Below are 15,070 nucleotides of genomic sequence, written 5' to 3' on the forward strand. Positions count from 1 at the left end.
CCCCGCCGGCTCCCGCCGCCGCCGCCGGGTCGTCGCCGCGCCCCTGAGAGAGCAGAACAGCCTCAGCCACCGGCCGCGTCCCCTCAGCGCCCCGCAGCCGCCCGCGCCGTCTCGGCATCGCACCCGGCCTCGGCGCGGCGAACCGCTGGGGTCGCCACGGCCGCGCTCGCTGCCGCCGCCCCCCTGCGGGGGTGGCCGGGCTTCCCGGCTCGCGGGGCGCCGCTGCGGGTGAGGCGTCCACCATGGTGAGGCCCCCGAGCCGCTGCCCGCGCGCCCCGCCGGCTGCCGCCGCCGCCCGCCGCCCCTCGGTGCCGCCGCCGCTGCTTCCCCGCCTGCTGTTGCTCCTCCATCTCCTGAGCGGATCACGGTGAGGGAAAGATGAGCGAGGAGACGGCAACTTCTGACAACGAGTAAGCGAGCCCTGGCCTGGTGGAGCCCCCGTGGGCAGCCCCCTCCCCCAGCCCGTCCCGCCCGGGAGGTGATAGATGCCCGATGTGTCGGGCCATTTTCTTTAATGGCAGCACCCCTTTCCATTCTTGCATTCGCCTCTCTGTTTGGGGAAGGGTATCGAGTGCAGTGCAGAGGCGGCGAAGCACTCGGACGTCTCCGAGACGGAGTACTGTGGGTGGCTCAAAGTGGAGTAGAAACTACCCTTTGCCTGCCCTTCACTCCGGCGCACCCCCCCCCCCCAACACCTTGAACATCCAGTCGTCCTGCCTTTATAGCTATTTCGCTCGGAAACTAACGTGTGGGAGCACCTCCTGCCGCAAACGGCTCTCGAATCCTAATTCGATGACTCAGTGACTCTTAAATACCGATTAAGCCTTCGCCCCCCGCCCCACTTTTTAAACTTATGACCTATACTATTCTAGGGAGAGGAAAAAAATAGGGTTAGAGAAACATTTTAAGAATTAAATTGGATTAAGGACACCTGGAGTGTAAGGCGATGTTGAGCTATTGTGTGTGTGTGTGTGTGTGTGTGTGTGTGTGTGTGTGTGTGTGTGTGTTTTACCTTTGAGAATATTGAACCGGACTTCATCAAGAACAGAGCGATTAAGAATTTTGAATGCTAGTGTTTGGCTTTGGTCTGTGATAAAGCACAGTTTACGTTGCCGAACGCGTTGGTGACTTCATCAGAGCCTCATCCGTGATTTTAAGTTTCTGCTTATTTGGGGCAGTCCTTAGGTTTTCCAGACGAAGCACTGTGTCTTTTAAATATTTTGCTTTAACAAAGCAGCTTCTTGGAGGAATAATGGTGCTATAAGAGTTTGCTATCGAGAAGAGAGTTAATTTGGGGCCGAATATTGGCGTTCGTGTTTTGTAACTGAGTTCAAGTCTTGTTTGTTTTTGGAGGGCTGTGAAGAGTTAAGTGAAGACTAGTCCTCGGAAGGCAACTCCTTTAAATAAAGCGCATTCCTCAACTCAGGTCTTCTCGAGAGGGCTTTAAAGGTCAGTGCCGAAGCCCGTTTACCATAGGATAGCTAGAAAAATGCCGAGCAACGTCCCCTTCTTCATAAAAGAACACACTGAGGAGCGGGTGTGGAAGGAGGTGGATTGCTGCAGTCGGTGCAGTCTAAAAGCAGAAGTGGCCGCCATGTTCTCTCTTTTTGTGAATCGCCCTCATTTGCATAGCACTCTTCATTCATAAAAAAAAAATAATTAAACATCCATCACCTTGGACAAGTTGAAAGGCTTTCCTAAGAAAAACATTCGAACCTTGCTTGTCTTTGTGTAGATTTTTGAGTTCAGAAAGTGAGGAGAATTTGAAGTTTTAGATTAAATTTGAGAACATACGCGCGCACACACAAACAACTACCCCAGTTCTCAGAATGTTGACACAGTTATGTGGGAAATATCAGTTCGGGGAGGTGCTGGGATCACGTGATCGCCTCCATTCATAAAATACCTGGCTGTCCATTCACAGTGCAGTACACTGTCACTGCCTTCCGCAGACTAGACCTATTTTGAGCGAGATCAAGAAGCCTGTCTGAAAGAGTGCTGGGCCAGGAGGGAAACTGCAGAAATGCTGAAAGGAATGACGGGAACTTTTATTAGTATCTTGCAAGAAAGCAGCTGGGATAAAAACCTTAAAATCTATTTTAGAGATGGAACGACATCTTACCAGTTCAGTAGGTTAGAAAGCAGTATTGCCTTGCTGCGGGCCGAGAAACAAATGATGGAATGTGGATTAATGCAGGCGTAGATTAGATTGTTTCAGAACGGGCCTTCTTTTTGGTACTATACTAAATTGAAAGTGTAAATCGGTGTGTGAGAGAGAGCTCAGTGGATGGAACCGTTGTTGCATTAAAATGAAAAAAATATTTCCGATGGTTTTAATCCTCAAGATACTGATGCTTTGAAACGGAACTGGCAGCGCCTCCCCCCCCCCCCCCAGTCTTAAATGTACTTATGGGCAATTTGGAAATTATTCATTCAGATTTTAAACATTGTTTTTACAAATATAGCCTGTCTTATTAAATACATTGTTCCTTTGGAGCCTTGTAATATTGTTAGTTTGGATAGGAAAAGAGTAATCTATTTTAGCAAACATTGTCCTCTGAGAGGTTCTTCATAGGGTAAAACTGGAGAGGTGTTTTTTTTTTGTTTGTTTGCTTGTTTGTTTTTTAAATTAACGTTAGGAAATGATTGTGTTCATCTGGTACCATCATTGTTGCCAGAGCTGACATTGTTTTCTTGTGCCGTAATAGCTCAGCCACAAAGTGAATTTATTGGAATATCCCTTTTAATCTGGTCATTTGTATATCTCATCTTTAACATAGGTCAAGTTTTGAAATGGAAATTCATTAAGAAGCAAAAGAGATAGAGCAGAGCCTTCACGGTTGTAGCTTTGATTTAAAATGGCCCTGAATTCATTCATTCATTCTTTTTCTTTCTTATTTTTCTTTTTTAAATCGCTCATAGGGATTTGATTACAGTAGAAATTGCTCTTAACATTTTGTTGCTTTATTTTTTGTTTCTAGCCATTTAAAGAAGTTGAAAATCATCAATTTCTTGAAAGAGTGTGTTAAATTTTAAAAATTGATAGCCATTGTGCTAAAATTTAGTAAGGCCTTTTTAGAGTCCTCATTCTGAAAAAGCGTTTTGTGTGTGTGTGTGTGTGTGTGTGTGTGTGTGTGTGTGTGTAGAGATAAGTAACTGAGGTTGTTACATACTTAATCAAGAATTAGTGGAAAGTGTATTATGTAAAAGTGTAAAACGCATGTTAACAGTGATATGTCAAATGAAAAAAAAAGAATGAGAATAGGATTAAGCATTAGATTGTTTCAATTTCATGTTTAAAAATAAGATTTTTCAGCAAGTAAGATGGCTCAACTGGTAAAGGCACTTACACCGACTAACCTGATGACCTGAGTTCTATTTCTGGTACTTAAATGGTGGGACCTGCTCCCACAAGTTGTTCTCTGACCTCCAAATACACATACCTGTGCATTCAGTACAGTCACACAAATAAATGAAATAAAACAATTTTTAATCTGACTTTTCAAAAGACAGTAAATGTACTCTATAGTAAACTGCTTTATGCCACAAATAAAGGAACTAGTGATAAGATTTTATTTTTGAAAGCTATTGATTTTACAGAAACTGATACTTCAGATGTTTCCAGTAGATAAAGATGTACTGTGTTATGTATAATGAATTAAACTTGGTAAATAGGATTTTGAACACTTAGATATATGTTATATAATATACAAGGGCCTTTGTAATTTGTTGACTGAATATCATACTAAATGTCCTTTGCTAGTTTGACCAAAGCACTTGAGTGAAATAGCTGAAAAAACAAGCATTTGTTTATCGTGCTTAAATAAGCCAGAACTACCTGCTATATCAGTACTAGGCATTTTAATAGCAAGTTGGGATTATAGTAATTTTAAACTAGGTTAATTAAAATTGGATCACTTGAGATAAGTTTGCTGTATAACATGGGTTAGAACCATTTCTCCTGTCAACAGCAAATTTTGTGGTTATATCATTTAGTGCTTCATTAAAAATGTACCTCACAGTGGGAGTACATGACCATATGCATTTTCTTCCATTTGTTTCATGTATGTCTATGCATAAACTATACACATGTGGTTAGAAAGTATTCTAGAACTGAATAGAAAGAAGCATTGGGGAGCTGTGTAACAGTTATAATATATGTTTATGTAAACATTGCTTAGAATTGAACTGAGCTTTCATTGCTTGCCCACCTTCAACTTCATTTCTCCTTTTTGACATGAAGCTTTGTGACCCTGAATCGTATGGTTTTAAGACACATGTTAGCATGATCAGAATTAAATGAAAAACTAGTGGAGATATTCTTTTCCCAGAAGACTCAGGGGTGCCATGCTCTCCAATAGTCTGTCCTCCTGTATTATTGTGTACTTGGTCCATAATTATAGCCAGTTTTAAAATCATAATAGTCATTTAGTCATTTTTATGTCTCTTATTGCCCCTTATTTCATAATGCTCATTATGCACTGCACGCTTCATTCTTAACATGTTATATTTTCTCAAGTTCCAGAAATAATAGTTGAGAGCTAAAGCTATCCTGGATACTCCTGGAGTAAATGTTGTGTTGGCCTCTGAGCTGTATACACTGTATCAACAAAAGGTAGTAATTTGTCTATCAATTTCAAAGATTCCGAAGTTTCCTTTTACAGCCCCTCCATAGTGTTTACCATTGATGAGGAAAGAGTAAAACTTAGAGGCTCCTTGACTGTGTGCTGTTGCTAGTGACAGAAGTATCCAAGAGGGAAAGACTGACAACCCAGCTCCGACTAGGGTGCCTTGACTGAGAACGTCTCAGTAAGTGGTGGAAGAGTGATAGAGAGAGCTCTGCATTTTCCTCTCTGACTTTCGGGAACACTTGTATTTGGATTGAAACTGCCAATTTGAGAAATAGTTTGTCCACCTATGCAAGAACAAGAGTTAGTTCATAGACAAATAATTTATTTGCTGTGCTACCATGAGATAACAAAGACTAACGGTAACTGTATACTCCATTACCTGTGATTTTAATGATGCCATTCATATATTGGATTTTTCATGTTGTGCCAAGCACTGTGAAAAATGCTGTACTTAAGAATTATATAACTAATGTTACACACACACACACACACACACACACACACACACCCTCCCTCCCTCCCTCCCTCACCCTCTCTGAGTGTCATGGAGTTCTATAGCAGATGTTATAGTAGATTAACATATGTGACTATTTTGCTATGTTTTAGTTAATCTTTCTAGAGTGTGACTTTCTAGTGGCTACTACTGTATGTCTAATGTATGATATAGGTTAATATTTACCAGTCTAATATTGTTGAAATTTGTTGTTGTTGTTGTTTTTAACAGTATTTTAAGATTAATGTTGAATTTTTCTTCTTCTGTATCTGTTGCTTTTTCCTTGAGATAATCTAGTAAGGCCACACCTTAATTTTTCTTATTATATTACCACATGTGGAAGAAAAACTTAGTATATGAGATACTTAGATTTTGAAATATTTGTCTAGTAGTCTTTGAGAATTATAATACTAGTTTTACAGAGAATGAAATTCTATTGACTGTCTTTAAAATGTGCTGGGTTATAAAGTAGAAATGCTTGTTTAAAAAAAGTTTTAGGATATCTATACTATTTTGAAATGCTGCATTATAAATAGATTAAAGTGATCATTCATAAGTCATTTGCATAACTAACTTAACTGTTTTGTGCACTGTGGTATAACACACATTCATTTAGTTTCAGAAGTTAACACAGGTAAAGTGTTCCACTACTCTGCAGCATTTGGATACTGTTCTATGACAAGTTTGGTATTATTAGATCTGTGAAATTTGTGTCTGTGATACTTGGAATGAAGAAAAAGAAATTTTTTTTTTTTTTTTTTTTGAGAGAGTGTGTGAGTATATCACAGACACAAAAGATCCTCCTGCCTCTGTCGCCTTTAACAAACAAAATGATACTAACATGTTGTGAACATTTTCATCCATGTTCTGGGCAGAGACTAAGAGAAGAATAGGCAGATACAAAACTGGTATTGGGAAGCCAGTGAGATAAACCAAGCAGGGCAGCAGCGGTGGTGGTGGCGGCTGGCGGCGGTGGCTGCCTTGGTGGTGCACACCTTTAACCTGAGCACTCAAGAAGCAGAGGCAGGCGGATCTCTGAGTTTGAGGACAGCCTGGTTTACAGAGCAAGTTCCGGGACAGCTAGGACTACACAGAGAAACCTTGCCTCCAAAAACCAAACATAACCAAATAAACAAAAAGACCACCACTCTGTAAAAGGTATTTTTCTGGGGCCTGTTAAAGATGTGCATGTCATGCCTAGTTTTGGATTTTGATTTGAAACTGATTTCTTTTCATTTTCTTTCTAGTTTTTTGTTTTGATTTGGTTGTTTTTGGTTTTTTGAGGTGGGGCTTGAGATAGGGTTTCTCTGTGTAGCCCTGGCTGTCCTGGAACTCATTCTGTAGACCAGGCTGGGTTTGAACTCCGCCTTCTCCCATGGATTAAAGGCTGTACCACCACTGCTCATCTAGGGCTTGTTAAAATGAATGGTCTTAATATCTCTCTGAGCACATTGTGGAAGTACTGGTAGGTTTGATGATGTTCCCTCAGTTTAAGGGGGAAAGGCCATCTTTCTTAAAGTTTCAACTCAAGAGGGTTTAAGTATCACTGTATAGGGGTCAAAAGTTTACTTTTGTGGGAGAAGTGATCCTTTTCAGTTTCAGTTATTTCAAGAGGTAAACAGTTTGTGTTTTTTTAAGCTGTGATCTAGCTAAGATCTCTTACTAGTGAAAAAGATTTGCTAGGCAGAATTTCACTGTTCAACTATTCTTGGTTTAATCTGTTGGAATCTTAATTGGGCCTACCAAAAGTCAGTCAGTTTATATGTAGGCATTTTGGTCATGAACAACTCTAGCAAAAAGTTAATATATATTAACATTAGTTCCTGATATTTAGCCTGCTATTCTGAGATAATTAAGTTGTGAACTCAGAAATAACTTTCTTAATGGTACTTCATATTTTTTTTTTAAACTGAAATCAGTCTCCAAATATCTTAGATTCATTTTGTATTTTTAGTGATTCCAAATACAAAATTAAATTACAGCTAATATTTGAGGGATTGTTATTATTAGTTTACAAAAGAGCTGAGGCTGTAGCTCAGTTGTAGAAGGCTTGCCTCTTATCCCTGGTGGCTTAGGGTTGGTGTCCAATAGTGCCCTCCTGAGGAGATGGAGATTTAGGCTTCATAGCAACTACTTTTTAAGTAGACTTTGCCCTTATATAAAGATAAGAAAACTGAGACTTAGGAAAGTTCCCATTGCTGGTGAGGAAAGGTTTCCGTGCTGCAAAGCTGATGGCCTTAGTACAGAAGTAGGAGACTCTGGAATGTTGTGTGAGCTCTGCCTGCCTCTGTCTCCCTGAGAGCTGGGATGAAAGGCGTCTACTACCAGTGCCTGGCTCTTCTGAGAAAAAAAATCATCTCATAAATAATTCTTTTTTTTCTTTCTTTTTTTTAAAAATTTTATTAATTTATTCATATTACATCTCGATTGTTAGCCCTTCCCCTGTTTCCTCCCATTCTTCCCTCCCTCCCATTTCTCCCCTTCTCCCCTCCCCTATGTCTGTGACTGAGGGAGACCTCCTCCCCCTATATATGCTCTTAGAATATCAAGGAGAATATAGGCAGTAAGCTTCGAACCCCTACCAAGACCTAGCTGACGAACAGGATATTCTCCACCGTTGAGTGGAGAGTGAGATCTGACTCTCACACGAACTCTGGTGCCCCTTTTCTGACCATGTCCCCTGGATGGGGAGACCTGGTGGCACTCAGAGGAAGGATAGCAAGTTATCATAAATAATTCTTTACGTGGTGTTTTACCATCAGTTCTCCTTTAAAAATAAGGAAAATGAGCAGGGTGAGGTAGTGTCGCCGAGTAATCCTAGCCAGTTAGGACCCTGGCTAGGAGGATCACAAATTTGATGCTAGCTTGCTCTCTGCTCTGTCCCTAAGTAAGTAAATATCTTTTATGGGTACAGGAAAGATGCCTCAGCAGCTGAATGCACTTGTTGCTTTTGCAGAGGACCCAGGTTCTGTTTCCAGAACCACACAATCCCTAACTCCATGAGAAACAGTGCCAGCTATTAATGTCCACAGGTGCCAGCACATATGTATACCTGCAGAGTAAATGCTCAAACATTTTAACATCCCATGGTATGCAGAAATAGTGCTTTGTTGCTTTTTGATCTCTATTAGAAGAATATATTTACTTAAAATGTTCATCACAGGCCTTGGTTTAAAAAAAAAACCCAATATTATAATATATTACAGTACATACATGATATCTACTTTATAAACATTTTATCTTTTTAATTATATATGTGTGTAGGGGGTTGTACATGGAGTGCAGGGCACACATACACTAGAATACGGTATTGGGTTTTCCAGAGCTAAGAGTCATAGGCAGTTGTGAGCTGCCTGATGCGGGTGCTGGAGCTAAACTCTATAGAGTACTACATACACTTAACTACTGAGCCACCCCTGCAGTTGCATATAACCATTAAAAAAAACCATGCACTTTAAAGATTTATTAGCATTGCTATGTAATACTCCTTTTGTTACCACACTATATTTTCTTTTCTTCCTGAGGTTATTTGAGATGTTTCCAAGTATTTGCTGTCATGGTTGTTCTTGTTTGTGTTCCTGGTACATATGTGCTAACTGTTCTCATGGGATAATTAGGTTGTTAAGGTAGAGTGTGAGTATTGAAGTCTATGAAGCAGTATCGCCGCCCCACCCCCCACCCCCGCCTCCCAAAACAACAACAGAAACAAATTGTGTCTTTTGTGGTTCCAATCTGTCCTTCCACTCATTAGTTTCAGAGAGTGGTGCTTAAACTGGACATTGCTATAGTTTTAACTGGTATCTTGAATATCAGATAATGAATTTTGATTAAATGTTCTAGAGTATTTTTACATGTGCCAGGTACTGAACTGAATTAGTGAATTAATTCATGTAATCAGTGAACTTATTAATACAACAGCCCTATGCTGTAGGTATAGTTAGCTCATTTTATAGATGGAGAAACGGAAGCCTGGTGAATGATAATTGGGATTTACACTTGGTTAGATCAGACAGGAGACTCTGGCTTCCTTCCTGTAATAGTTTACCTTTCTCCAAGTTACTGACATTTCTATTTTCTGATCTCTTTGTCTTTTTACCTGCTTCTATTTATCTCTTGGCCCGTCTGTGTTCATAATAGTGAGAGCTGGATGGTCATTCAGTTCTTACAGTCTTAAGCTTTGTCTGATGCATATAGTCTTCTTTTGAAATGTGTTTTTAGAATTTCAGTTTCCTCAATGATAGAATGAGAAGGTGGCTGTGATGATTTCTACCACTTTGTATTTTGTAATTTGACTTATTCTATTCATTACATCATTAATTTCAAGATGATCTTAATTGTTTTACTTTACCTTTTAAGCAAAAAGATTTATTTATTTTATGTATATGAATGCTCTGTTTTCATATACATTCCATATACATTCCATTACAGGTGGTTGTGAGCTACCATTTAGTTGCTGGGAATTGAGTTCAGAACCTCTGGAAGAGCAGCCAGTGCCCTTAACCCCTGAGTCATATCTCCAACCTCCAATTTTACCTTTTTTTTTTTTTTTAAATGATAAAAATGTGAAACAGTTGAGTAAGACTTATTCTATTATATAATTCTATTTGCAGTTAATTACTTTTATGCACTAACCATTTAGGTAATTTAAAAATCTGCAATGATCTGCACATACAAATTGTCCTGTATTAGTTAAAAATTACAAAACCCACCAAGTATGGTGGCATACATGTGTAATCTCAGCACTCTGGGATACAGAGGCAGGCAAGTCTCTGAGTTCAAGACCAGCCTGCTCTACAAAGCAAATGTAGTATAGCCAAGTCTATACAGAGAAACCCTGTCTGGAAAAAACCAAAACAAAACAATTTACAAAAACCAACCTGGAGTGGACTTGAAATGTTTTAATCTCCAAATAATTCTTGCTTGCTTGTTTGAGGTGGTCCTTTATGAAGCCAGTCATCAGTATAGTCTTCTGGGTGCCCGGTTGATAATTTAAATTGTGCTTTATTGTTGTTTTTTCTCTCACTCTCTAATTTAATTCTGTCTTTATTTGTATGCTTGTGTATGGGTGCCCATTGAGGCCAGAAGATTGAGTAACAGGATTGTGAACTGCCTGTTGACATGGGGACAAACACCAATCTTCTCCAAGAGCAGCAAGTGCTCTGAATCACTGAGCACTTCAAGGACCAGATTCTTGTTTATTTGTTTTTTACTGTAATTTTAAAATGATAATGGTAATGTTAGAAGAATTAACTATTACTGGATGGCAAAATGCTAGAACCCAGTAATAAATGATAGACCATTATTCAGGTCATGTTAAAAAAAGTTTATGTCTGCTTCAGTAAGGAAATATCCTTTAATTAAAAGCCATTATTTAAGTTCTCTGTATCTTAGAGTTCACTAAATAAATGTTTCAGTGCAGTAGATCCAAAGAGCTTAATCATTCCCGGCATTGGAATGGCAGGCTGGTAGTAGCAGCCAGACAGATGGAAGTGAGGATGCTGTAGCATTTATTAGTCAAATATAGTTCATCTCCCACATTTTGCACTGCTTCTACGGTTGCCACAGTCGTTAGCATTGACACTGAATGAAGTAACGCGTAAGCATTTGTTGAGCATTTATGAAGTACCAGAGGAAGGAAAGGAGCTAAGTTTTGTGAGGTGTACTGTGAGGTGTTAACATGGTAAGCACTAAAGATAAAGATGAATAGAACCTAGGTCATTCTCAAGCAGTTCTCCTCAGTTTTTAGAAATAATTGCTAGCTCTTTGTAATGCATGGCTTGGTGATAATGATTTAATTGTGAGGAACACAATTCTCCTCCCCCCCCCCCCTACCGGGGGGGGGGGGAGGAAACTTCATTTATTTATTTATTTTTTAAAGATTTATTTATTACCTACACAATGTTCTGCTTGCATGTATGCCCTCACACCAGAGGAGGACACTAGACCTCATTATAGATGGTTATGAGCCACCATGTGGGTGCTAGGAATTGAACTCAGGACCTCTGGAAGAGCAAAACTGCTCTTAACCGCTGAGCCATTTCTCCAGCCCAGAGAAACTTCATTTATAAGAGACACTTTTTTCATGTGTACTCACCGTTACAGTTCTGAAGTCTCATGGTGTATGTAGCTACAGTCTTTGCTGACTGATATATCTTGAAGTTCACGTGGCAGGGTAAACTTTATCTCTCAATTCTTAAAGGTTGGTGTCTCTTAAAGCTTAAAACAAAAGGAAGTACCCTTTTCTTTTCTTTTCTTTTTTTGACCAGAGTATTTATTTATTTGAATCAAATTTATTTATGCTCCCTTATCATTTCAGCAAATTTAAAAGTGGAGAGGATAGCAGAGCACAATCCAGGGCCTCTGCACGTTCTGCCGGGTCGGGACGCAGCTTCCCTCCTAGGAAGGTCCAGATTGGTCCTTCCAGGCGTGCTCGCGCAGCCAGCTGCTCGGAAGTACCCTTTTCATATCTTTACATTTTATGTTGTGGATGAAATTTTGTATGAGTCTACCTTAGGTATACCTGGTGCTCTTTCACTAGGAAGAGCTTTGAAGTGAATAATGTATAATGTATAATTGTTAATTGTTAATACATGGCAACTAGCCCAATTGGGCCAGCATTAATGTAAGAGCATGAGATGTGCTGCTCCAAAGAGCTGCATTTTCTGGTTGGAAGACAAAGGGCTATTTGGGGTGAAGAACCGGTTAGAATTGCATTGGCCATGGATAAACTGAGCTGTAGTTACTTCTCTCTTCCCATTCAGTTTTGCTGAAAACTGAAGGCTTTGTGGGGAAAGGCGAAGGTGGAAACGGTGAAGAGATGAGGCAGATACGCTCCCCTGACATCACTTGTCAACCTGCATATTTTCAGGGCTGATTTTTGTTTTATAGAAGTTGTGCGTTCAGTCAGGAGGTTGGTGAGACGAACTGAACGTGTGGCTAACATGTTTTGCCGGGTTTCTGGGGGAGGTTTCTGAGGCCTCAAAAATACTGCTGTTTTCTGAAATATATTCACCATTTTCCCCACTTGTTGCCGACTCTTATCTACAACAATTACTATGATGTTTGCCAAATGGTTTTCCTGTTACCATAGTTTCTCTCACTCTTATTAATAATTTGGCATATGGTAAAAGGGCTCTCTCTTGTCATATTTATATACATTTTTATAGTAGTTTGCCTTCCAGCCCAATGTCAGTGTTTTAATGCTTAGTTTCCCTGGACTTGGCCATTGGAAGCACCAACGTACTGGTTTTCTACGTATGTCCCTTGGATTTGAGTGCTTCCTTCCTGGTATCACAAACCTTACCCTGCTCAGTGCATACTTTGCTTGTCCTAGCTTTGGAGTCATCATTTCTTTAAGGAGTGCTCGTTCTTTTCATTGGAGGTTTGTATTTAAAAAACTTCTAGCTGTGCTCATTAGTTTTGTAGTGAGGTCCATACTAGTATTTAGCTTACACTACAGCTGGAGAAAACTAACCTGAAGTTGTAGGTGTTACTCATAACATCCAGATAAAGTTGTGGTAAAAGTTAGAATATGAACTTAGACTTCCTCTGTCTAAAGTACTTCTTCACTTAGCTTAGGATAGTCCTTCCTTGAATCTACCTACTTTACTATCTTTTTTTGTTTTAATAGGGTCTCTTTATATAGCCCTGGCTGTCCTGGAACTCAACTGTGCAGACTAGGGTGGTCTCCAACTCATTTTCCTCTTAACATGTGCTTTAGTTAAGTGAAGGTAGGTGATATGATGATTATTTCATTTTCTATGCACTTAGGTGGCTTAGGTTCTGCATGCAATATGTGAATGTGATATACAAACATACTGAATACGATACACAAACATACAATGCTAGATTTTCTTTCATTTTTGCATTTACCTGTGTCTCCATCTAGTGTCCTGTCATTTCATAGGTGTTTTAACCTTGCTAAACATTTGTAAACATGTTATGTTTGTTGCTAAAGCCTCACTGTGTATTCAATACCTTGTTTAGTGCATAGATTTCAGTGGTTTGTCAAGGATAGGACAGTTCAATAAATGAAGATGCATTTAAATCTATTTTTACACTATCTACTGTGAAAGTCTGATTCTGTTGTCAGACTTTCTAACTATCCCTTCTTAGGTTGAATGTTGGCTTGTACTTTTGATTTTATACTTTCTCAGATTTTACTTGATTCATAGAACTGTTTTTTTTTTTTTTTTCCATTAAATAAACTCATAATTTTACTTTTATGAGGTGTTTCTCTGGCCAACCTCTTGTTACTTTTTGTAGCAGTAGGCTGATGCCTGCTTGATGAAGGTTTCTGAGGATAGTTGCTGTGGTATTTTGTAGTCTATTACACACAAATACAAAGTATGCATAAAGTTTCATTTGTGTTTCTATATTAAAAGAAGGAAATGCCTTTATGCTTCTTGAGGTAAATCAGACAGAAAAATACTTGATACTAGTTTTAAGTTGAAAGCCTGTATGAAATGTGATAAAGTAGAGTTGTGTGGTTAGGGTTAATCACTAGGAATAGTGAAAACAGATCTGAAGACAAAAGTCCATCTTTGTTATTAGACAACTTGTTCACAGTTAGATTAGCATGTAAATACATGCACCATTCGTTTGTTTTCCACTGTCTTGTGAATGTTAATAAGCCTAACCTCCTGTGGTCTTCCTGTGGGTGGTCATGGCTGTTTTGACTCAGAACTGCAATAATGGAGTCCAGCTCAAAGGAACTAGTCACACAGCATGTGTCTTCACAGAGTAAGCACGGAAATGTTAGCCGTCTGTTGAAATTAATACTGGTGGGAGTAATTCATCAAAATAAATGCTAGCAAGTTTCTATTGTAGAGTAACCTCTAAGCAACACATGCTAAACATCCATGGGAACCATGGAGGGCAACTTACAGGTCTTGGAAGAAATTTGGAATGGGAAAGTATTTTTATTAACTAGGACTGCCATGTTTAGGGTTTCTATTGCTGTGATGAAACAACCTCGACCATAAACAACTTAGGGAGAAGGAGGTTTATTTTCATTTTGATTATACTTCCATTTCACAGTCCATCATTAAAAGAAGTCTAAGCAGGAACTCAAAGCAGAGCAAGGAACCTGGAGGCAGGAACTGATTCAGAGATCATGGATGAGTATTGCTTAAATGGCTTGCTCTCATGGCTTGCTCATCTTGCTTTATTGATAGGACAAAACCCTATGAAGAGGTGGCATCACACACAATGAGCTGGATCCTCACAAATCAGTCATCAATCAAGAAACTTCCTGAAGACTTGCCTAAGGTCAATCCTATGGAGACATTTTCTGAATTTAGATTCCTTCTTCACAGATGACCCTGGCTAGTGTCCAGTTGACATTAAAAACTAGCTAGTTTGGGGCTGGAGAGATGGCTCAGTGGTTAAGAGTACTGGCTGCTCTTCCAGAGGACCCAGGTTCAATTCCTAGCACTCACATGGCAGCTCACAACTGTCTGTAACTCCTGTTCCAGGGAATCTGACACCCTCACACAGACATACATGCAGTCAGAACACCAGTGCACATAGCATAAAAATAAATTATTTTTTAAAACTAGCCAGTTCAAGGACCTGATTTGAATAAATAATACTAGGGGCTGGAGAGATGGCTCAGTGGTTAAGAGCGCCACTTGCTCTTCCAGAGGCCCTGAATTCAATTCCCAACAACCACATGGTGGCTCACAACCATCTATAATGTAATCTGATACCCTCTTCTGCAGATAAAGCACTCATATGCAATAAATAAAATAAATCTTTAAAAAACAATACTAAAGCCAGGGATTATAAGATACTTAGCTCAACTATTATGGTTGTATTGTGTCTACCTTGATGGAAAGTTTTATTATTGTCAGCTCAGTGTTGCTGCCACTGAAAAACGTTACCTGCCTCCCCCCGCCCCCCCAAAAAAACCTGGTCGCTTTTCTTTGGGGGACATTTTGCCCTA

At 39.6% G+C, this 15,070-nt stretch overlaps 1 protein-coding gene across 1 annotated transcript in view; it reads left to right on the forward strand.

Moving 5' to 3' along the window:
* Nucleotides 1-281: 281 nt before the first annotated feature.
* Spred1 (sprouty related EVH1 domain containing 1) overlaps nt 282-15,070 on the forward strand; it is a 72,540-nt gene continuing 57,751 nt past the window's right edge. Inside the window, exon 1 of the mRNA XM_051144363.1 lies at nt 282-410. Within this exon, the coding sequence (XP_051000320.1) occupies nt 379-410 (32 nt within the window). The 5' untranslated portion in view covers nt 282-378. The remainder of the gene's footprint in view (nt 411-15,070) is intronic.

Source organism: Acomys russatus, chromosome 4 (genome assembly GCF_903995435.1).
Source record: "Acomys russatus chromosome 4, mAcoRus1.1, whole genome shotgun sequence".
Classification (NCBI taxonomy): domain Eukaryota; kingdom Metazoa; phylum Chordata; class Mammalia; order Rodentia; family Muridae; genus Acomys; species Acomys russatus.